This window comes from Panonychus citri, unplaced genomic scaffold (assembly GCF_014898815.1).
Source record: "Panonychus citri isolate SS breed McGregor unplaced genomic scaffold, ASM1489881v1 Contig00002, whole genome shotgun sequence".
Lineage (NCBI taxonomy): Eukaryota > Metazoa > Arthropoda > Arachnida > Trombidiformes > Tetranychidae > Panonychus > Panonychus citri.
In genome coordinates, this window is record NW_026515407.1 from 18,569 (window position 1) to 42,829 (window position 24,261).

Below are 24,261 nucleotides of genomic sequence, written 5' to 3' on the forward strand. Positions count from 1 at the left end.
TTGACCCAGTTCAAGATAAGAATTGACTAAGAATAATATCTCCAATTAGTCTCCCAGAGACGAAAAATTCATATGGATCAAATTGTAATCATAATTACTAATAATTCTATCTACTGAACAGCATCAAAGCTCGGTCATGACTTTGATTCCTGATAACTTTGAACCATAATCGACTTAATTGATTTAAGTTCCTTATTTAGTCGTTCATCACATGGTTCATATTTTATTGTTTACCATTTGCATTTAGTTTTCGAACAACGAAATTGATGATAATCAATGATTTCAAATGAAAATCTTAGTTACCCTAATTATTAATTAATATTATGGTTCGAGTCGATTGTTACTCCAAAGTTGATTGAAGTGAAAAAGTTTCTCTTAGTTTTCATGTTGATTCATCTTATCTGATTACCTGAAAGTGTCATTGATACACAACATTTTACCGTCAACACTGAATTAGACTTATACTCAGGGGGAAATCTCATTCTCTTTCGGGTCTCATTTATGTTCCAATCATCTCATTCCTTTCATTTCCTTCCGGTTTATCCATTTACTTCTCATTTCCTCAATCGTTATCAACCTTAACTCGAAAAAAAGTATTCACATATTATTATCGATTAGAATCTTTGATTTAATCCAATTCGTTATAAGAAACGTATTAAGAGTTAAATACTGAATAAGATAATTTTGTTCACCCACCAACATCTCTTTCTCTCTCTTTCCCTTCATGATTATTGCAAAGATTAAAATTCAGTCATGATATCCAATAGAAAGTATTCAAATACCCACTCCTATGAATGATATATTAATCACTTATGCTACAAAGGTAACAATTGATGATTGTTTTCATATAATATCATGTAACCATTATTATCATGTATCCATACACACAATATGATGGAGTTGATTATTGTTGGAATGTAGCTAATTATCATTGGACATTTTATTTGATTGATCATTTCTAGCTACTGGACAGTGTCCTGTAATCCTAAAAGTCATAATAACAAAACTAATATTCATCTCCCCTCCCCATTGAAACTGAATAATCACCATTCTTGATTAATATTGACTCTAAATTTGTTGCTCATATTACTATTACAATGTTATCATATTATCAACATTATCATCATGATTGAATACATGGGAACCCTGATGACGATGATTACTGAATAAATATTAGATTTTCTATCTTTATAATCATCTTTATCATAGCAATTCCGTTATTAATATAAAGCTCATTGTTTACCAGACTAATAAAATCATCTGATGATTAGCATTTCATGTATATTAGTATTTACTCATTAAGAAGATATTATTTTCTTCATCCCCCTGTAACATCATGAAACTAATCAGCAATTAGATTGGATTTTGATTGAAATTTTGTGCAAATTTGGAGCGAGATTTTCGTTTCCATGCACAACCAATGGTCAGTTATTGTTTACATTCTTAACAATGTTTACCGAAGATATTGTTGATTTTATCTCATAGTTTTTTCCTCTCATTTCATTTCGTCAACATGAACTTTGTTCAACACTAAAAGTAGATATTGTAACAATATTATGTTGAGTTTTTTTCACTTTCATGAAGAAAACTCTGAAGAAATTTATTCTAAATTCTAACATATTGAAGTGGAAATATAAGAAGAATCTGATTTTTTACTTCTCATGTTATTTGTTCATCTTATCTGAATTATGAGAAGCTTTTTTCTTATCACCTTCATGTTCATCATCATGTATCTTCATCTTTTACTCCTTTTTCCGTATTTTCCACCCTAACGGATGAACGTCTCAATATATTCAGATCACATTGAATATAAACCACCATGAACTCTGTCTTTTCGTTGTCTTTATCTTTGAATACTGTTTGATAATTCTTATCATGATTTCATGTCAGAACAAGGATTGTTCATGTGAAAACTTCCCCACAGGGAGATACATTGGATTTTGTGTGTATAAGCAGAAAAAAAGATGCTAAGGGAAACTGAGGAACAAAACTGAAGAACATGAATATTAAGGTCGTAAGAAAATGAAGAAGGCACAGAGAAAGTGGGTGGTTATGTCAAAAAGAAGGAGAAGAAGGAGAAGAGCTTCTGAAACGGAATTCAGAGTTATCCTGAAACTTTATTGGAATTTTTTTTCTTCAAATATCTTTATCTTCTTTTTCTTCATGATCTATGAATAAACAGCATTCATCATGTAAACTTGTCACTAAATCCCTCATTCACTTTCCATCCTTTTACATCATGTACCATGATTATGATAATAATATCCCCGGAAAATAACATGAGACCGGAAGTCCATCAGTTACAAAACTAGGAACAACCCTAACTCATTTTATCCCAATAGATTTTTCCAATTTCTATGCCAATGAATTTTGAAACTTTTTTTTATCATTCTTCTTCCATGATTCCTCTTTAACCTGAATATCATGAAAATGGAAAAGACATCAAACATCATAATTGAAAAAAGAGAAAGAGAAAAAGAAAGTTTTTTTTATTGTAATAAATTTCATGACAAACGAATGAAGAACACAAACAAAAATAGAATCGGAAAATTCATCCTATTACATTTCATGAGAGATATTAGATAAAGTTTAGTTTTCTGCAGAAACGAAAAGTTTTCAGGGGAAACAAACAATATTCATGATGAGAACTATTGATTCGGATTATCATTATTAATCTAACACTTTCAATTTTCATCCAAATTTTCAATCATGTTTTCCATGAGGAGACAATCTATCATCTTTTCAATATCATGATTCTCACCTGATAGTTGAAAAACTAATGTGGCAGTTGGAAATACTCACAGGTATCTCAATTTCCGTTTCCTATTTCATTCCATCCGATTAATTATCAGATTGAATGAGTTGCATTATGATTATAACCATCATCAAGTTGATTAGTGTTTTGAAATTGTAGACACAGAAAAAAACAATCAGAAATGAGATAGAATTGAAACTTTATCTGTTATTATATTAAATGAGCAACAGAAACAATTTAATCTGTGGTGACTTTCATCATCATCAAGATAATCATTAATATCATCAAAATAATCATCATGTTAATCATCATCATCATCATCGATAACCAGATTATTAACTCAACCTGAATAGGATTACTGAAAAGGAGGAAATAGCTCAGAAATCAAATGTGAAAGAAGCAAAAAAAAGTATCATTAAAAGTTATCATTATTATTATTGGGTTACATGATATATCCTGTTATTTCATCTAGAATCATGGTGATGATGAAGATAATGATGATCAGAGAATCATTTTATCATGAAGCTAAGTGACATTGGCATTTTCAGAGTTAAATCCATTTGGTATACATGGTATATATTTAGCACCCAAAAAAACCTTAATTACATATGATGAGGTTTTTTTTTCATTAATGAAACAGTAAACATAAGCAGTAGATTCACAATCAATAAATCAACTGAATCATGATGGAAAATAATATCCTCTGGAAGATGATATTATTATTATTACATGAGAGAGGTAGATTATGGCTTAGCTTGATTAGCTGATTACCTATGATATCAGACCATTCAGCTGATCATCTTGTTGCTCATGGTAAAGGATCAATGAATTTAATCATAATTTAATTCATTACTCTTGTATCCATAAGGATTTAATCAGGAAAAATTCAGTTACCTGAACTTTATATTTACTTTTAAGAGGAATTTCAATTTTCTTTATAATAACATTTAGAAAATCTTTAACTAAATATGTTTATAATAACAAAAATCAATCTTTACTATTAAAGTTAATTGTTTTCTTGTTTAATGATTTGATTAAATTGGTTAAAAGCCTTAAGAGGAGCTCATGAAATTAATCATGATTAACTTTTCAACCATCATGAGTATATCAATTTTGTATCTCTTTACCAAAGAACCGTGAATCATTAGATAATATTTATAAGTTTCCAGAACGTTTTCTTTATTCATTTTCTGGAAAATTTTGTTCGAAGGTTAAAATTTATTATATTCAAATCTCGAACATCATCATTATCATTATCTCGTATTAACACCTTCTAACACTTCCCTCATCGAGTTACTCTGTATGTATAAGCTTCATTGTAAAGTATTAATAGTACAAAGAAGTCTTGTTTTGGAATTTTCGACAGATTATCATCATACGACAGATAAATAAACTTCACGAATAGTTAGCTTATCATAAATATCATGGTGCTAATGGTCTGATTCGGTAGCTTGAGATTTTTTATTTGAAGAGTAAAAAAATTCAGAACATTGCTCTTAAAAAGTCCTGGCAGTGATTGCTTGGTTACTCATGGTGAGCGGAAAATTGTCATTGTTTCCTTATGATAAGAAATCAAGTCAATTCTGAAATAATGAATCGAGAAAAAGTTTTTAGAATCAATCATGAACTTTCAAAATTAAATGAGAAGTTCTGATTCCTTTGAATGAGAAAAAATAACTAAATGAACACTTTATCGAAAACTATTGGTCAATTATTGAAGCGAAATCGTTAAAGGAGTAGAAAAACTCTAATTCGGAGTAATATATATTCTAGATTATCGAATGAGATTTAATCTTAATGCTAATCAAACTTATGAGATAAAAGTGACAAGTATCTCCTTTGTGGATAGATTCAAGAGCTTCATGAATTTATCTTATTTAAGGTGGACAATCATGATGACCATGATGAAGATAATAATGAAAATGAGTCAATTCTTGTCACTTGTTATTAGTAACCAAGGAGATGAATTGAAAAATTACAGGAATGGTAACGAGTCACGATTGATTAAGAAGATGATAAAAGTGAAATGAGATGATGAACCAATCAAATTGATTAAGTTTTCATCATCTCAAGAGGATGAGATGAGAATGAAGATAATGATGAGGATGGGCAAGAGAAGTTGGATCAAAGAACAACAAAAAATGAACATGAACAAGTGGATAACTTTTGTACCATCGATAGATGATTTTTATATTTATCTTCATGATCTGTTATTAGTATTAGTAGGTAAGCGCACGCCTCTAATGTAGCTCTTCTGTTAATGCTAATGGTTTTGTTGATTGTTCATGATACAAATGAATCAACAATTTTTGATAAAAACAAACGATAATAATCACAATCGAGATACATCATCGAGATACGTCCTAGTTAGAAATACGGATTTAAACTTAATTTTGTCCATAATTCAAAGGCATCTGTATTCTGAACTAAGGCAATAAAAGTGAATTAAATTGATATTTGAAATTGGATAACATTGTTATTATTCACATGCTAATATGAAATTGACCGGATTTATTATAGTAATTGAATTACTGATAATCGAAACATTGACCATAAATAGTTGCGTTATTTGTAACTTATGCTTGGATATTAAAATTTACCAGAAATCTCTGTTTATCATGACCTGAAAATTTTATTTAAATTTGATACATGATTAGCTAATTTGATATAAAAGATTTGATAGCATGTACTCACCTGAAGCTGATTCAACTCAAGGAACATGAAATAAACAATTTAGCAAATTTTATATTGATTCATTTCCCAAGTCGAGTTTCATTCATCTCTTTCAATTGGCTCTCAATTTGGATTGCAATTCACCAAGAATTTATTCAGAAAATCATTTCGTTATCTTTGCACTTGATTCAACAATTGTATTTTAATAGTCGATAGTTACATTCATGAACAGTCCAAATATCGTTAACTGATGTTTTTGTTTTTTCTGATGTTCAATGTTTTGAAAAAAAACAGCCTTGAGCGTGATGTTTTTCAATCTGGAATCTCTTAGATCTTTTAGTAACGTTTACTCAATTTATTCAAATTTGGTATTAATTTATCATTCGTAATGTTATGTTATTGCTACTAAATGCTATTATATTAAGTTAGAAATGTTATTTCTTAACTACCACACAAAAAGCATATTAGTATTAATGCTAAATATAATTGTTATTGTGACGTAGCTCGTTAAGTGCAACTCATGAAGATTATAAAAGTACTGCTACAATGTGGGGCCGAAGACATTTTTTTGGGATAATGTTTTCTCATCTCAGTGTTCTTAGGGTTTGCTAATCTACTCAATCAGATTGGATATTGTTTTACGTAATTTTTTTTCTTTTCCCATGACAGTACTAGCTATATGATGGATTCGTAACTGATGAACGTTTGAAAAAATTCCGTTACCATGAATATTATTCATGGTGATTATCATAACAATAGATTGTGTTTGTTGTATTTTATCCTATGAACTTCATAGTATGAAGATCATAATAATTTTGGTTCATCTGTTGCACAAATCTTTTGCTATACCATGATAAATATTGAGATAATTTCTGAATAAATAGATAACTAATTATTCTAATTTGTTTCTACGTTACATCATCTTAACGTTTGAAGTCTGTTGTTTTTTCATAATGATATATTTCTAATTATTTACAAATTCTCAATAATTGCACATTGATCAGATATTGAGTGCATCTATTAGATGAAAAATATTAATCTCGCTGGTTGGAAAATGGAGAATGAATAAATTCAGTTTATCACGAAATTGATCATGAAATAATTTGTGACCAAATAGATGGGAGTATTTAATAATAAATATAACGGATTTAGAAGTTATGTAAATAGTGAATTATTGTTGAGAGAGAGAGAGAGAGAGAAAGAAAGACATAATCTTAGAACTTTTATTAATATTCGAGGGAAAAAAAGTTTTGATTGAATCATATGAGAATTGGAAAGAAGAAATGAGAGAGAAACTTTAATAATTTTCATAAAATCGGAAGAATCTGTCTCGAACTTTTTCTCGTTTTTTATCATCATAATCATGATACTCACATGATCAAAAACTGCGATCGAGTCTAAATTGAGTAACAAACTATCAGAGCAGAAATGAAAGTGATGATAAAGTGTAATTGAAAATAGAAGGGGATCAAATCATCTGTTCAATGAGTTTCCTTGAATTTAATAACTCCCATTTCATAATCGTGGTGATGATAATAAAAACTGTTGGTATTAATAGACTGAGATCAATTTCATTGGTATGATAATGCTGTTATTGTTGTCGATGAAATAATAAATACACAAACTTACTGAAGATGAAATAATTTTATAATTTAATCTTAACAGATCCAATATACTGAACTTTCAAACATGGATTTCAAAACCATATTTAACTAAGAGATTAATACTCAACATGGAGTTCTGAGTCAGTGGAGACAATCATAAAAGCTTTTATAATCAGTTTGGATCTTAATTAGTTTACTAACTTCTTACATGTAAAAGATCAACTTAAAGTCAGAATATCAACAAATTACATGATCATTATCAACTAAATACATGATTAGCATTTCAATGAACAAATATTCTCATCTCCAAACTGATTTAACCTTGCGATAGTTTTGAGCAAGTCTATCACTAGAAAGCAAGTTTTCTGAATAAAAGCTCACAGGGAAAAAGTTCTTACCTCTTGAGTAAATTAAAAATCACTATTCCAATTCTCAAGCCATTAATCATGGCGACATAAACTCAATCCCTGATGATCATCTTGAATTACAATTATCTTTCATTATATCATGATAATTATCCCCACCCATTGATCAATGCTCACCCACTCCACCCTCGTGCTCAAAGACAATGATACATTTGTTAATAGTAAAATCACATTAAAAGTAATCATAATATTTTCCCCTTTTGCAAAATTTAACAATCAATGTTGAAAAAATCATAACTATGATAACATTAATTCATGACATTATCACATTATCTCAATCCCATTCAAATTCAAATAGGGTGTAACAATTGAGGGAAAAAAGTGGTTACCATGATGATGAAGGTATAATATCATAATTATCATCATCAAAAGTTGAAAGTAGTTGATGATATTTTGACAATTCTGACAATCAGATATAACATAATTTCCTATTTGAAATTTTATCTAACATCATGAAGAACTAGAAAAATAAAATAAAATAAATTTCCAAACACTCAGAATTTAAATTACTGTAAAAGTGTTGAAAGTTTGTTTCTTCCAAGTATTTATCATCATTCTCATGATGATGGTAATGATGATGTACATGTGAATAAATTTAATGATTTGGAAATTCAGAGAAATTAATATATTTCCCATTACAATAATTATCATGACATAATAATGTCATCTATCACTAATGATCTAATTATTGATGAGGTTTATGATTTCAATATCATCATGAACATCATGATATCCATAATGATAGATTAGGATTATCGTTGATTTATTCAGAGACGGAGAGAGGAAGATAAAGTTAAATGAAAAAATAGATTCATCTATCAAAATAATCATAAAGGTAACAATCACCATCGATACTCACGTAGTAATCAACTGATTGTTCACATTGATTGTAAGGAAATTGCTTCTTTTTTGATAACCTGTCATGATAAATGTATATTCATCTTGTTGAATTTTCAGGTTAGCATTTTAATTTTCAATCAGACTGATTAGCATGATGACAATCCTGATGATACATATTAATATTTTCAATAGCAAATGATAATCAATGACTTTGTTATCACCTTTGAATAATAATTAACTTCTTAACTTTAACATGTAACCTTATTAATCTTTGTAATTTTGGTGTTTTTTTTTCTCGCCTTCATAATTTTATCATCATCATGGTTACCAAATCAACTAAACAAAACTTTAGGTCAACCCAGGCCAACATTAACATGGTGGAAAGATGATAAACCTTTAATAGCCTCTTATGAAATTATATCAAATGAAGTGACCCGAAGTGACCTAAGCCTTACCAATCTAAGTCGACCCTTACTACTTTCAAAGATAACATGTAAAGCGGTTAACAGCCCATTAACTGATCCATTACAAACATCAATCACAATTAACCTTAACTGTAAGTTAAATTACTTATAAAAACAACAAACATGGAGATAAACAAAATGTTTAACAATTAACTTTATTCATTCATGTGTATTGGATAGTAAATTGTTTATATGATGATAGTTACAATCAATTATTTTTACGATGATATGGAAACTCATAGATTCCAGTTTTGATTCATATCAGGGAGTTGGAAATTTTCACTCCCAGTGGTTCAAATTTTAATCAATCATCTGGGGAGAGGTTTAACTATTAGGGTGATCATTTCATGAGATAAAAGATGGAAAATCATTGTCATGGAAATTGTATTTACTACTTTCCATCTCGAACAGAATTAGAAATGAAAAAAAAAACTAACCCTCGAACCTTTTGACAGGTCACAAAACAGTAAAGTCTATCTTGTTTTACTATCTTAATGATATTTACTACTCTCAATGGTTAATGTTGAACTATTTTTAACTAAATCATCTTCATGAACACCCTAAGAATTTTCTTGAGATTTTCATGATAATAATGATACTCATTCATTGAAATTACCATTGGTGTAACATTAATAACCATTCATTATATAAATGTAGGGGAGAAAATGTATTTGAATAACTTTGTCTTCTTCCTCAATGAATATCTTCATTCATGATAGTTTCAAGTATTCAGCTAATGATTAATATTAATCGTCTCTGTCAAGTGAAAGTATTCATTTCAAAACAATTTGCTTTATAAAGCAAAACTAATGGTGACCTTTTAATATTGAGGGAAGCCAAGAAATAGCTCAGAACTTTTTTTTTACTCATTCTTCTCATTTTCAGAATTCTCATCATGATATATATAAGTGTAAACCATTCACTCCATGATATCCTTAAGCTTAAACATTGATTAACCTAAAAGCCAAAGTGTAATGACCCACCTTCTCACCTTTGTCCCACTTAACACTCTCTCATTTTCTTACCTTAAACCTGGTTAACTGATGATAATTTAGTTCTGACCAAATGAACATGATAACAGTATAATGATATCATGGACTAGATGGTAAACAGAATTTTACAGAATTTCAACATTTAGTTGTGAACTTTTTTTCTCTCGCTTCTTCTAATAGTTTTGTGAGAAGAGAAATAAATTTTTCAATTCGTTACAATTATCACAATTATCGCTACGAGAATAATTTACACACCATTTGATTTGAACAATTGAACTTTGGGTGTTTTTGAGGAAGAAAAAGAGTCAAAAAAAAGTTCTAAATGAAAAAGTTTTGTCATTTTCGACGAAAAAGAAGAAGAAAAAAAAACTCTCAAAGTAAATGAAGGATAAAATTTGAAAAAATATCTCATGAAAACTCATACGAATACAATAGATTCGGAGGGTTAATAGTAATTGTTACACGAATTGTAATCAATGTGAAAGTTTCTTAATAGTTGAACAATTTACCGAAAATGATTAAGTTGCAACAATTTAATTTTTTTTATTGCACAACAATCATAATGATAGTAAATCATCAAACCATTTAATTGTCTCTAAACTTATTGATTAGAATTACAAGTTATTACTTAATTGTTACTGATTAACTATTGATACTAATACTTTAGTCTTTTTTGAGACAAAATCTTAAAGGTCATTTATAAGAAGCTAAAACTGACCAGGTTAATAACTGAGAGTAGACTTTATTTAAACTAACAAAATATTGTACACAATCAGTTGAAGTAATAATAATAATCAACGTAATGATAATAGTATCCAGAGACTTTGCAAACTCAATCTACTTTTATTATATCCATTGGATTCTAACTTTTTCTTGTATGAAATATTATCGTCATTATCATTATATCATTGGGGATAAAAATATATATCCAGAAATCGGTGGACATTCAGCTAAGGGTCATCATCAGAAGTTGCTGGTCATTTCTCTGTCCAGTCAACAATTTTTTTACAGAGATAAACACATTTCACTTTGCAGAAAGACAGAAATAGACAGAGAAATTTATCATTAACTTATTTCTTTCTTTTTCTACTTCTGTATTGTGATGATGATTATCATCTCAATATAAGGAATGATTTTTATTCTAATATTATATATATTCTCTTCCTCCATCATCATTATCATCTATTATCATCATCATCTGTGGGAGTTTTATATATATAACAGGGTATTTACTTCCGTTAATATTGATACTCACTGAGAGACAATAATTCATATAATTTTTATTTCTGTCTTTAACTTGGAGAGAGAGACAACAGAAATCAAAGTAGGATTGTGATCGGTGGTGGGGATCAAATGATAATAATACCATAGGGTTATTATTGATTGGATAATTTATGATGAAGATAATAATATTATCTCGCTTCGTGGCATATTGATAGTTGAAAGATAGTAATGATTAAATTTATTAAGCGACACAAGGTATTTAAGAACTGAAATAATCATGATAAATATATGGGTTCATGGTGAGTCTATGGGAGGGTTGATGGTCGCGAGAGAGAGAGAGAGAGAGAGATGATTTTTAATAGAGATAGATTGTAGGTGGATAATGATAGATAACCGATAGTCGAAAGGGTATTAATAGCTGTGTATACTTGGGGGGTATTTGGAAAATGGTGATGAAGATGAGGAAAGAAGATGCTGAGCAAAAGATGAAAATTTCTTTGATTTAGACTTTTTATCATCAATCCAAGTTATAGGGAGTGAGAGAGATAATAGGATGAGATAAATGCAAAAGGAGTGAGTGATACTGTGAGAATGGAGAGGAGATGATAATGATATTGCATTTGGAAGCGTTTACAGTTCTGAACGTGACGGAAAAATATATACAAAGATTTAAATTGTAACAAGGAAAAATAATGGAAGAAAAACTGATGAAGATGATGATGGAATTGATGAAAATGATGTTGTAGATGAAAGGCATTAATCAAATGACTCCTGTTAGATCCCTGATGAGAACCGGAGGGAATCATGCTCATTATTATCCTCCAATGTACAATGAGAATGAGAGGAAGAGGAAGAGGAGGTGATACGAAGGCTGAAAATAAGAGAGGGTGTGTGTGGATGTTTGCTCGTTGTTTTTGATGATCCTTCTGATATGGACAAGGAAAAAAGGTTATTCCTTAATGAAGGTTAGTCTGGTCAAGCTTGGATGAATCTGGTCAACCCAAAACATTGACCATAAACTTAACATACTTCAAAAATATCTGACTTTCATCAACACTCATGATAACATTTATTATCATTCAAATATTATTATCTGATTATTTTGTATCAATTTTTGCTCTATTGGTTGTATCAGTAAAGACTATCGAACCATAAGTTACCTTGTGGAATCACAGAAAAAAAAATCATTCAAATTGAAGCAAAAAAAATCGTTACTAGTGTTGGAATTGGATTAAATCAAATCATTGGTCAGTTAAGTTACAATTAAATGATTGTCTTGCTAAAGATTTGATTAGCTTAATCATATTATCAATACACATAAATTAAGATAACATAGAGTTGTTAATGGACTCAAGTTCAATTGGTAAATTGATCTTTGGCTACTTATCATTAATTTACTTTTAGATGATTACATTGATTAAGGTTTCATTGTTTTAACTTGTTTGAAATCAGTTGTAACGGTTAATTATTGAAATTTTAAATTCAGTTGAAAGGTTCATTTGTTACTAAGTTAATGGAAACATAATGTAAATCAATTGATAGATTAATTCAAGGGAAAAATATCACCACCTTAAATTATCGTATGCAAAGTGGGGAGAGATTTTCACCGAGAAATTCAGGAAGACTGAATTACATCCTATTTCCGCCTCAACCCATTTCTCCTCCTTCTTGTAGTCTCAATTGCGAGTATTTTATTTTCATTGATTTAATTTACTAAGGCAAAAGAAATTCAATCAAAAGCATAACATTAAATTAGATTTCGAACTGAGCTTTTCATAATTGTTTTTATCTCGAGTTTTGAACATTTACTTTTCTTTTGAATATGAACTTTTTTGTTTCTCTACAAGTGTTAATTTTTATCTTTCTTTTTTTTTCCTCTTCTCAAAAACAATAATATTCATGGGGAATAAAAAGTGAAACCATCAACAATATCAATTGAATTTCCTTCAAGTAAAATTATATCAACTGGTAAACGAAGTGAACTAATTTGTAGAGTTTCCGGTTCCAGGCCACCAGCTCGATTATTTTGGTGGCTTGATGGTCGTCGATTGAACAAATCTCGTGATACAATTTCTAAAGATGGTAATGAGACAATGAGCGTTCTCTCATTTACCGGAACTTCAACTGACAATGGTAAAGAACTTATCTGTCAAGCAGAAAATCCATTGATGAAGAATAGCAGCTTAGAAGAATCAGTCAGACTTAACATTCATTGTAAGTAAATTCTATTCTCTTTTTATCTTCTAATCTCATCATGTTAATCAATGAAAAGATGATGATGATGATGATAACGATGATGGAGAAGATGAAAGAATGAAGGTGAAGAAAAAATTTTATTCTTTTCTCAGGATCTATTGTTATATCACAATCTCTTTTCATTTGATTTCTTTTTTTCCAATGGAATTAAATTTTTTGTTTTCTCTTTTCACTTCCTTCTTTTTTTCCCCATTTACATCTTATCAACGTTTGATTCTTTGCATCCTCATCTTCAAAAGTAAATCAATGATGATGATGATGATGATGATGATAATCATTGACACAACATCATCATCATCATCACCATTGTCCCACCCATAGAAGCCTAAAAGACTTGATCATCTTCCCTCATCCTTTTTTTTCATCAATTATCTCAAATACTGATAATGTTATTACTTGTTAAGAGGCTACAATTAAGGTCAACCGATAATGTTAATGTTCAATAATAACAACAATTTAATCTTGTTAAGATAATCAAGTGTCAATAATTGATTTCCAATAGAATTGATTAACTTACATTTTCAATTTATCAAAAAAAACTAAACTGATTGTTATAATGAGATATATGTTAACTCATTGAGCCTTTCATGATAACAAACTAGCCAGTGGTCAATAACAAGCTAATAATTTATGGTAATTTAATGTTAATCATTTTCATTGTTATTTTAACAATTTACTTAAATAGTAGTTAAATCTGATTGCTAATCATCTTATCACTTGATTAACAATCATTAAATTAGATAAACAGCAGAAAAAAGTAAGGTCATTATCTTTATTGCGAAACCAATGACCATAAATATCACAGAAAACGAGTAACATTTCCCTAAAGAGGTGAAACCATTTGACCATTTAGATTTTCATGTTCATCTTAACATTTTTTTTTGACCAAAGATACTGACCATTTACTGGGCTGCTTGTAATGGTCATCACAGAGATCAGTATAATCTCATGTGTTGATCACTCCCAACGGGCTGGACACAAGTACTCAGATATTAGCATAATCAGTTGTCCGGTTTTGTCTACAATAATAATTGAATCCCTTTGATTGTTAGAGAAGAAAAGTTTTAATTTTATTCGAATGAACAAATTGTAATTCTTATTCTCTTTGCGTAATAATAATCTTCTAGTGGATTAGTTTTTTTCTCTCTCTCTCTCTCACTGTCCATTTCTTTCCCTTTAAATCATCATTATCTTGTAATGATCATGACCGATAATCTTTTAGCTTTGAAAGATTTTTACTTGGATTAGTTGACTTATGATCAAATGTCAATGACAATTGTTAAGACAAACAATCAATTACTAATAATGATAATTATCTATTTTTCTTTGGGGTTGAAGATTAATCAAGGAGAGAGGATGACGACGATGATGATGATGATGATGGAGATGAGTAAATGGAACCAGGAAGAAAAAGAGAAAAATCAATTGAACATGAACTTGATACAAGAAACAAGGGAAATGATTATGAAAGAATAGAAAATGATAAATGAACTTTCTCCATGATGATTGCGATTGTTTCAGCTGATTTATCATCACTTTCATCATCATTGTTGTATTAACAGTAACGGTTACCATTTAAATGACGATGATGATGATGATGATGACCATCATCAGTTTGATTGATTGATAAGATACACAAATGATACAAATTGTACAAATGATTTTATGCTATTTATCAGCTAATCAAATTGTAAACAAGTTTGATTGTTGATTAGATAAGAACAACAACAAAAAAACCAACTTCCTTTTCCGCTTATTTTTTGATTGTAAAGTTTTCCATTGGCTTGACAATCAAAGTGCTTGATGAAACTGACCATTAATGCCCTTACAGAGGTAATGCTTTCATTTTCTAATTGTCTTCTTTCATTTTTGTTCTAATTGTGATTAAATCGCTTATAGATGTTCCAATTGTGAATATTGTTCTTGGTGCTAAAATTGATCGTGACTCAATTCGTGAAGGAAGTGATGTGTATTTTGAGTGTATCATCGATTCGAACCCGTGGCTTACAGAGGTCACTTGGATATTCAATGGATCACCTTTAATGTCCCAACCTTCATCTGGAATAATAATCTCGAATCAATCGCTTGTCCTTCAGAAAGTCAAACGGCAAAATCGAGGATATTATTCGTGCTCAGCAACAAACTCTGAAGGAATTGGAACCAGTGATACCTTTTACCTTAAAGTGCTCTGTAAGTGTTATCTTATTTTTGTTGTATTCGAAATATTTTTTTCCACGTTTGTTTTTCTCGCAAAAAAACTAATAAGAGAAAAGAAAATTATGCAAACAATTAACTTCTTCCAATAACAAATATCCAGTAATCATTCAGATTCTCCTCTGGGTAATCACCAGAGAAAATAATCTTAAGAGGATAAACGAAGAGGAGAAAAAAAGATCTAAAGTTTTTACAGGAGAAAATGCAAAACAAAAAACTCGAAATTCGAAGAAAAAAATTCAATATTCATTTAGAACAAAAATATCAAGGTAATCAGACTCATGAGAATAATCATTTCTAATCATTGCATGAACTCGTATCAATTATTAATCCAATTGAAGATTCGCTTTTGCAATTAGGATAAGTAGACAAATAGATTTATTGACTTGGAAAATCTCAACTTGTAATCACAAGATTGTTGATTAATTACAACGATATCGAAAGTGTTAGTTTGATCCTTCGAATGTCAGAACTTTTTCCTCGAGATGAGAAGAGAAATATTATTTTTTTTCTCCTTTATTCCAATCCAATCATGATTATCGACAATGATTCAATCTTCATGATGGAAACCACAAGTTACTCTCTAATGATAACATTGACCATCTCCATCTGAAGCCTTGACCATCAACCACTCCCAATAAAAAGTTGCAATGCTGATAATTGTTGACCAATTGAAACCATATTATTAACAAATAATCAATTAGATCATTAAAAGGATAATAAAAACCAACAATTAACTGAGATGATCTCAAAAAAAGTTTAGGATATAATTAGAAGCAATTTTCTAGGAGACCAAATAATTAAAACTGATTCACCTTAATGATCAACTGATTAATTGATTAGATATTTTCAATGATGATTAATCATTTAAGTGTGTATTAATTAAATGATCAAATTTAATGATATTCTTTATCGTTAATGATTGTTGTTATATCCTATTAGTTTTTACATTGAGATTTGATGATGATCATAACTGTTAATGATTATTAAGATGATTTAAACTACATTTACAACAATTAAGTGCCAACTTAATTTATTTATTATCCGTAATTTGTTATATTGTTGTTTACTGATTAAGGAGTTATTCATTTATGCTTAATTAAGCTTTAATTATTATTATGTTACCATCAATAAATAATGATAAATAGTTTTCTGTTGTTAGTTAATTGTGTTAATTGTGATGAGCATATAATCAACCTCCGTACGCTTGATTGTCATTAACAGTTTCCCATTGTCATTGTTATTAGGATACAACCATTGTTTATGTATCCTCGCCAAGGGGATGGTGTTGTTGGTGAAGATGATGATGATTATGAGCTTATCATCCCATTCACTTTGATGATCATGATTTTGAATAAAAAAGTTTCATTTCCATTGACACGGCAAAGGGAAAAATGACACTTTTGGTGACAGATAATGAGGTTTTTTTTTTCTGTAAATCTATCGAGTTACTATTTCTTTTAAGAACATTTTTTATTCTCATCTTGATCATCATTCTTATCACTATCATCATCATCATTATCAACATGAGATTCATTTTCTTTTTCTCACTGTTCTCATCAATTTCTTATTACTCTCTTTCGTATAAATTGTTATCTAGTATTTCGAACTTTTTTGCAGATCATCATAGTTCGAATTGAGTTTTGCTTTTTTTTGAACTTTAACCCTTTCCTCTAGTTTATCATGTCTTTTTCCCTCCTTAAATAAGAATCTGGAGATTCAAAAAATCTAAGTAACTTGACGATATTAAAGCGATGATAATGTACAATCATTAACATTTATCTCGCTGGATTTAAGCTCATGTATTTTTCATCATTTCCTTATCCTCTTTTTGTCTTATTCTTAGTATCTCTCTCTCTCTCTCACTCACTCACTCACTCACTCACTATCATCGCCATCATTATTTTCTTCCTTGATTTTGTTATTCTTTTCTTTTCGACATTAGAGTTTTTCCTCTTCACTATTCTGGTGTTCATTTCAAATGCGTTATACTTTTTACGATCGATTCTGAAAATCTCAAAGTTTAAATGTAGCAATCTAATGAAATTACATCACTGGCTGTGTTGTTAAATTAAATCTAATCATGTTAGCAGATGATGATGATGATGATGATAAGTTGTCACTTTCTAAGTGAATTGCATTCAATTTGAGAAAGATTAACTTGCACAATTTCTTAATCTAATATCAAGTAATCGAGAAGATTATCCCATCAGATGAAGAGGATAGAAAAATGTTGAATCAATGCTCTAAATTACAATTAGATACCAAATTGTAACCAATTTTAAGAACAACATTTTCCATGGCAAATCGCTTGCAAACTGTAAATTCAATTGAGATTTTCCCTCTTTACCGACCATTAACTTTCCAATAGGTATATTAATCATCTGACCAATTGCAATAATCTAGATGACCAGAACTTTTTCTCTCTCTTTCTCTGTTCATTCAAAACTATTTTCTATTTATTTCTTTTGTTATTGTTAACATTTTGTAGCAACAAAATAAATGATGTATCATGAAAATTGAGAAATTATATTTTCCATTTACAATGTTTATCTTTTTACATTAAATGTTTTATTATATTGGGATGGGCAAGATGATGAAGATGAGAATAAAGTGAGCATCTTCCAGAAAAAGAAAGATGAAATTTAAGAATTGAGCTTAGGGATAAGATGAGGAGGCGGAAGAGAAAAAATTTCTGAATTGATCATCTATTGGAAATGAATGAGATTCAATTGGAAATGTAAGACTAACATAACAAAGAGAGTTGAAGTGACTTGAATGGGATGACGATGATGATGATGATGATTGAGGTTGAGAGAGGAAGGTAAAAGGTTAATGCTCTGTTTATACCTTGATGAAAAAACGATAAAATTACCAGAGAGTTTTATCCAAACAATGTTAATATAATGTCGTCTCTTTTCACTTTATCTTACATTATTATTCTCGTTCTCTCTCACTTTTCCATCATCATCGTCTCTCCATTGATGCTCATCTACAAGTTATCGTCATGATGATAATGGTTATATAGCCTTTAGAATTGTTCTAAGAGGGAACAAAGTTCTGTCTCGACTTTGAGATTCGATAATCTTGTTTTCTCATCTCTTATCCTGTTATTCAATCAAATGAGTTTAGAATCACTTCTCGTAAAGGTAAATATTATCATCTGTTAATAGGTAAATAAGTTGTCATGGTAATCTGGTTTCAAGAAGATGAATGAAGAAAATTTTTGCAATGAATATTTTTTTTCCTATTCTTTTCAGGGTGAAAAAAGTATATACATTGAAATCTACTGAGAATAAATTAAATTGGTTCTCAGTTCTTGGGTAACCTTGAGTTTGGTAAGCATGATTTTCATTTGAAAGATAAAGTTCTGGACATCGGATTCATTTAATTGACTCTGAATTTCCATGATAACTTTATTTCTCTTTGAGTGAATTACAAATTTACTCTTGTTTCTTGTTGGTTATCATTAAGGATGTTTGTTTACACTCATGTCAACATTTTCCGGGTTTCTAGAAATTCTGAAAAGTTCTGATAACTTGATATTCTTCGGTTAAAAGGGAAGACAGTTCTGTCTGTCTCATTCTCTTCTCCCTCCCTGGAAAATTTAAGATTAAATGTTATCATTGCAAGATAATCTTCTTCTTCTATCATCATGGTTACTTCCTCTTTCTTTGTTTGAGATTTATTTCAATGGTGAAAAAAGTTGAAGATTCAGAATAAAGAGAAAAGAGATAAACATGATAATAGAAAAAAAAGAGAAACAAAATTGTTCTTATCCACTTTCTTGCTTTCCTTTTCATCCTCATCTACATCTTTATGGTTTTCTTATGAAAATGATGCTCATCTTGCTTTTTGCTCTTTTTCTATCCACTATCTTCTCATGAATTTATCTATCATCTCAATGGAAATCAAAGTTCATGATTCAACACTCAACACCAAAGATATATTTCAATGGTCATTCATCAACTCCACTCACTCCCACCACAACCTTTTCCTCCAGATTCTGTAATTTTTTCCCACTCACGTTTGACTTGATATAATCATGAATCTTGTTTTCAAAAACATCATGAAAAGAAAAATTCTAAAACATGAATTATTCCAAATGAAAAGTTTCTTCAGAAAAAGAGAAACTCAAATGAACTTATCTCAAAATCTCCGATAGAAATGATATCTTAGTATCACATTACAAAGTCAATCATGTTAGAACTTTTTTTCGACATTTGTTAATATGCATTTCGAATTGACTTTTCTTCTTTCCTGAATGGAACTTTCCATGGAATAGAAAGAAAACAAAAATGATTCTAATCTTATCTTAGCCAATTAAGTCAATTAGTCGAGTTAATTGTTTTTAGTATTGAATGAAATGCCGAGTTGAATATGAAAACAAGATAATTGAATTAACTCTCTGATAACAATTATCATGAAAGGGATAAGGTACTTAAGTTTCATGGTAAACAATGAAACTGAATATTTCAAGAGTGATAAGATAAACAATTGATACGATAACATTGTAAGTCAATTAATAACAGTGACAAATAATAGCAACAGTTGTTAATTGTTTAATATTTGAACAATATTAATATTTCATCATGTATTCAGAGTTAGTAAATGAAGTTATCATTTATAAAATATTATCATGAAATAAACTTTACAATAACATGACAATTACAAGTGACAATTGAATCACAGACAAGTACAGTATACAAAATGAGGATGACCAGTGACCTTTCACTCCAATTTGAAGGAGCAAAAATCCTGAAAGTCATGAAATTACATTTCCAAGTGAGATAATTCATTATAATTGAATTAATATTGAATCAAATCTTTGGATGAAAATGGCCTAAGGCAAATTTACTTGATTGCTTTTGATATTATTATTTTCATCTATAAATAAATATAATACATATTATATTGTTAATCGGACCTTTGATAACCTTTCTCATGTTTACTTCATGATGATGATGATGATAATGATTTTCCCTTCTTGAATTTTCATGTAAAAATCTATCTTCATGTTGAACTTTAGATGTCCTTGATTCTCAAGTGATTAGGATTATGATGACGATGAAAATGCTCTGAAAAACTGGTAAATATTAAAACTTTTTGATGGAAAATGTTTGTAATCTTATGATAGTAATAATTACACTTCATGTTCTTGAGCTTCGATTTTTTTCCCTCCTTCTATTCAATGTAATCTTATCTTAGCCTCTTCTACTCATTGCATACCCACTTTTCCTTACAATGAATGAAGGGAAGACGAATACAGTTGAAGCTCTAAAATGTTGTGATGTTTTCTTTTTCCATCCTATTGTTTACCTTTATCATCCACCATTATCTTCATCAGAATCTCTTGTTTTGCTTTTTCTTTTTTCTTCTATGTTTGTATACTTTTCCTTCATACATCTTTGTCTTTTCCATGTCTCACCCACCCCACCCTCTTCCTCTCCTTTCTCTCCCTTGCCTTTGGTTGATGAAAATTAGTCTTTCACCTTAAATAATGTTCCCCGAGTTTCAATCTCATGAGAACTGAAGGTGAAAACCTTTTTTCCTTCCTCTTACCTTTACATTAACTTCGGTATAAAAATTTCATGAAATCAAACCATATAAGTTGGAGTGAAAAACGAATAGAATATAAAAAAAATAATATTCTTTTCTTCTTAGCTAAATAAATGATAACTTATCTCGATAAATTTTCTCATGTTCATGTAAATTCAATAATTTCCATTGAGCTAATGTTTTCTGATTGATTGCATGTTGTAAAAAAATCATATCATTTGTATATCATACAAAAGGTATGAAAATCAAGGCTAATGATTTATTACCTTACGGAAAGAGGGAGTGGATATGATGGAATAGGAAGTGGAAAAAGGTTGTTAATTAAGGTGTAATAAGTCAATTTGAGTTACTTATCTTATATACATTATCAATCAACACGAGGAGTGTGTTTGTTTGTGTCAGAATTTTATGTAAAAAACCAATGAATTATCATCATGATGACACCAAAGATGCAATAATTATCATCTCTCTCTCTCTCTCTCTCTGAGAAAATGTTCTTACATGGAGAATGTTAAGAAACTCTTTCGATTCTGTTTGATTTCTAACCACTAGCATTCTCTTCATAAATATCATCATGACAGAATTTTATCTAGAATGTTTTTCTTTGAAAATTCTGTCAATTCTCGAACTGTTTCCATCAGAGTTTATATTTCCATTTTTCGTTCAATTGTTATTCTGTTGCATTGAACTTTTCTCTGGATTTCATCTTGATGAACTTTGCATTAGTTTTTTTTATTCACCTCTGTTGATTGAGTTAATTAAGATTTACCAGCAACTTGATAAGACAAGTTGATTAATTCATTGTAACCAATTAATGAATGGCAAGAGTTTGAGTTGGAATTGATTTTTTCCCCTGCTTTCAGTTTCAACTCTTTTTTTTCACCATGAACTTAATCTGAATCTCATCTAAAATCCACCAATCTAATTGAGTCTTAGCTTTTTTTATTTTGTTTACATTGTAAAAACTTTTATTCTCATCCAGATAAACATAATCTTTTAACTTTTACATGGGAAAATCTCATTGTGTCTGATGATCCAAATTCATTAATGAACTTTCAGAATTTTTTTCCCACTCCTAGTCTAAATTACCATGAACTTGCACCTATTGACCATGATGTGAATACTCAGTCAATATTTATCATAAATTTTTCGTCTTCAAATATCAGTTTCTCTTAACCTTTTTCTCTGATTGTCAATCTGAATCATTACAATTTAGAAATAGTATATGAAACATCACCAAGAATCAAATTGATTAATGATCAACTTAAATTGAATGATGATGATGATGATTAAGGATAACAGAAACATTGATTCAGCATAAATAAAATAAATCAAATTAAAATTTATCCCTCTCTTGTTTACCTTTGTTATTATTGATGAAGATCAATGTTGTTTATAACATGTTGACCTACTAAGAGTGAAACGATTGCAATGATAACGAAAATACAATTAACTTTAACCATAAGTGATTATTGTTGATCATTTATTGATGATAATGACGAAAGTTGAATGAAATCGTTTCAACATCTTGTTAGCTATGAAATTATTAAATCGCCTCAGGGGATTGATTGAGAAAAAATTTCGATTTCAAGTTTTTTTTTTGTTTTCCATTCAACTTTTACTCGTTTTTTTATCATTCCTTAAATTTATTTCATTATTATAGATTTTAATTCATTAGAACATTGAAATTTTCATGTGCTCATCTTTTTCCCAAGGTAATGAATTTTGCCGATGAATAAGTTTAGGTGTTGGAAGAGGAAAAAGGAAAAGGAAGTGAGAGGTAAGATGGAAGAGTGGAAGTGTTCATTGTCGAAATTGGTTAAATGGGTAAGAATATCTCTTTTTTTCATGATAGAATTCAGAATACAGTTAAGTAAGATAATGGATAGAACAGAGAAGATTTTGATGAAATGACGAGAAAGATTGTAAACATGAAGCAAGAATTGAGTATTATGAATAATATAACGATCATGATGATAGATCAGAATCGCCTTAGGGATTAGTTCACCAGAGTTCTGATGACGATGATCATCTTAAAAGGAATATAAGGTTTGATAAAGAAAATGAAAATGGAGAGAGGAAGAAATAAAATGAGAGGGAAAATGGATAATAATAAACAGAAGTGAACAGAATTCATGGTTATGTACCAATCAAATTTTCTTACAGAATTTAGATGTCACATTGTAACATTTTGCTCAGAATTTATGAACTGAAAGGTTTATTTAAATCGGCAATTTAACTCCATATGCACCATCATAATGTTTACAAATATATAAACATGAGAAATTCAAAAATTAAAATAAACTATTGTAAGATGATTTTCCCTCAAGATTTAGATTCTGATTTACATGGAGCAACATTTAGCTTATTGTTTATATTGTATCTAAATTCAGGGTAATACGTTTCAATTCATTATGAATAATCATGATTAATTATGATGATGATAGTAAGGATAAGAGACCCATTTGAAATCTTTAAGACAATGAGTCTCTTGTGTAAATGCTAGAGAGTGAGCGATAAATAGTTAAAATCTTATGTATATTTCATTAAGATCCTTTTCCACCATGAAATGAACTATCATTTACTGCATGAGACTGAATTGATATTAATCTTGAGTTCATCCTCTCTTCAAGTGATCACTTCTTGACCTGGAACATTGTAAATATATAAATTGATACATTGAGCATTTCATTTTCCTCTCGATAAACAAAAGTTTTTATTTATTAGATGATAAGTCAAAAGTTATCATGTAATTTACTATGATTTTGAGTTTTATCAAGTTTTCGCTCGTTCAACTATCGAATCGCACTAATCAATCACTCGAAAGACAATCCAATGATATTTACCGCGAAAAATTTGGAATCAATTTAAAGGGGTAACTTGGTGAAATGTCCAAACAACAGCTGATACATTGATTAATCGAGTAGATGGAAATGATTAGTTACAAGGAGTTCCATAAATCTCAGATGATAATAATCTGCATGGTGATTATTATATTAATAAGATGATAAGTTAGTCGAATGTTATATTCAAGAAATTGAGTTGAAAATAGAGGATAAAATGGGATGAAAACTTGATGATGATAATGTAACATTTCCTTAAACCCTTAAAGTTCACTCAAGCTTGTCACTTGGATAGAAAAATAATACATGGACCCTGAATCTCCTGAGAGAATTTTGTTTCTTCTCTTCTTCCTATGGTCATCATTTTTTATCTTCAAAAAAATATCATCTCTTTTATGGACATTTACCTTTG

The 24,261-nt window shown here is 29.4% G+C and overlaps 1 protein-coding gene across 1 annotated transcript in view; it reads left to right on the forward strand.

Moving 5' to 3' along the window:
• Positions 1–24,261, forward strand: part of LOC128387136 (cell adhesion molecule DSCAML1-like) — a 48,667-nt gene that overhangs the window by 8,521 nt on the left and 15,885 nt on the right. Inside the window, 3 exon segments of the mRNA XM_053346313.1 lie at positions 8,650–8,853; positions 12,892–13,191; positions 15,133–15,423. Of these exon segments, the coding sequence (XP_053202288.1) occupies positions 8,650–8,853; positions 12,892–13,191; positions 15,133–15,423 (795 nt within the window).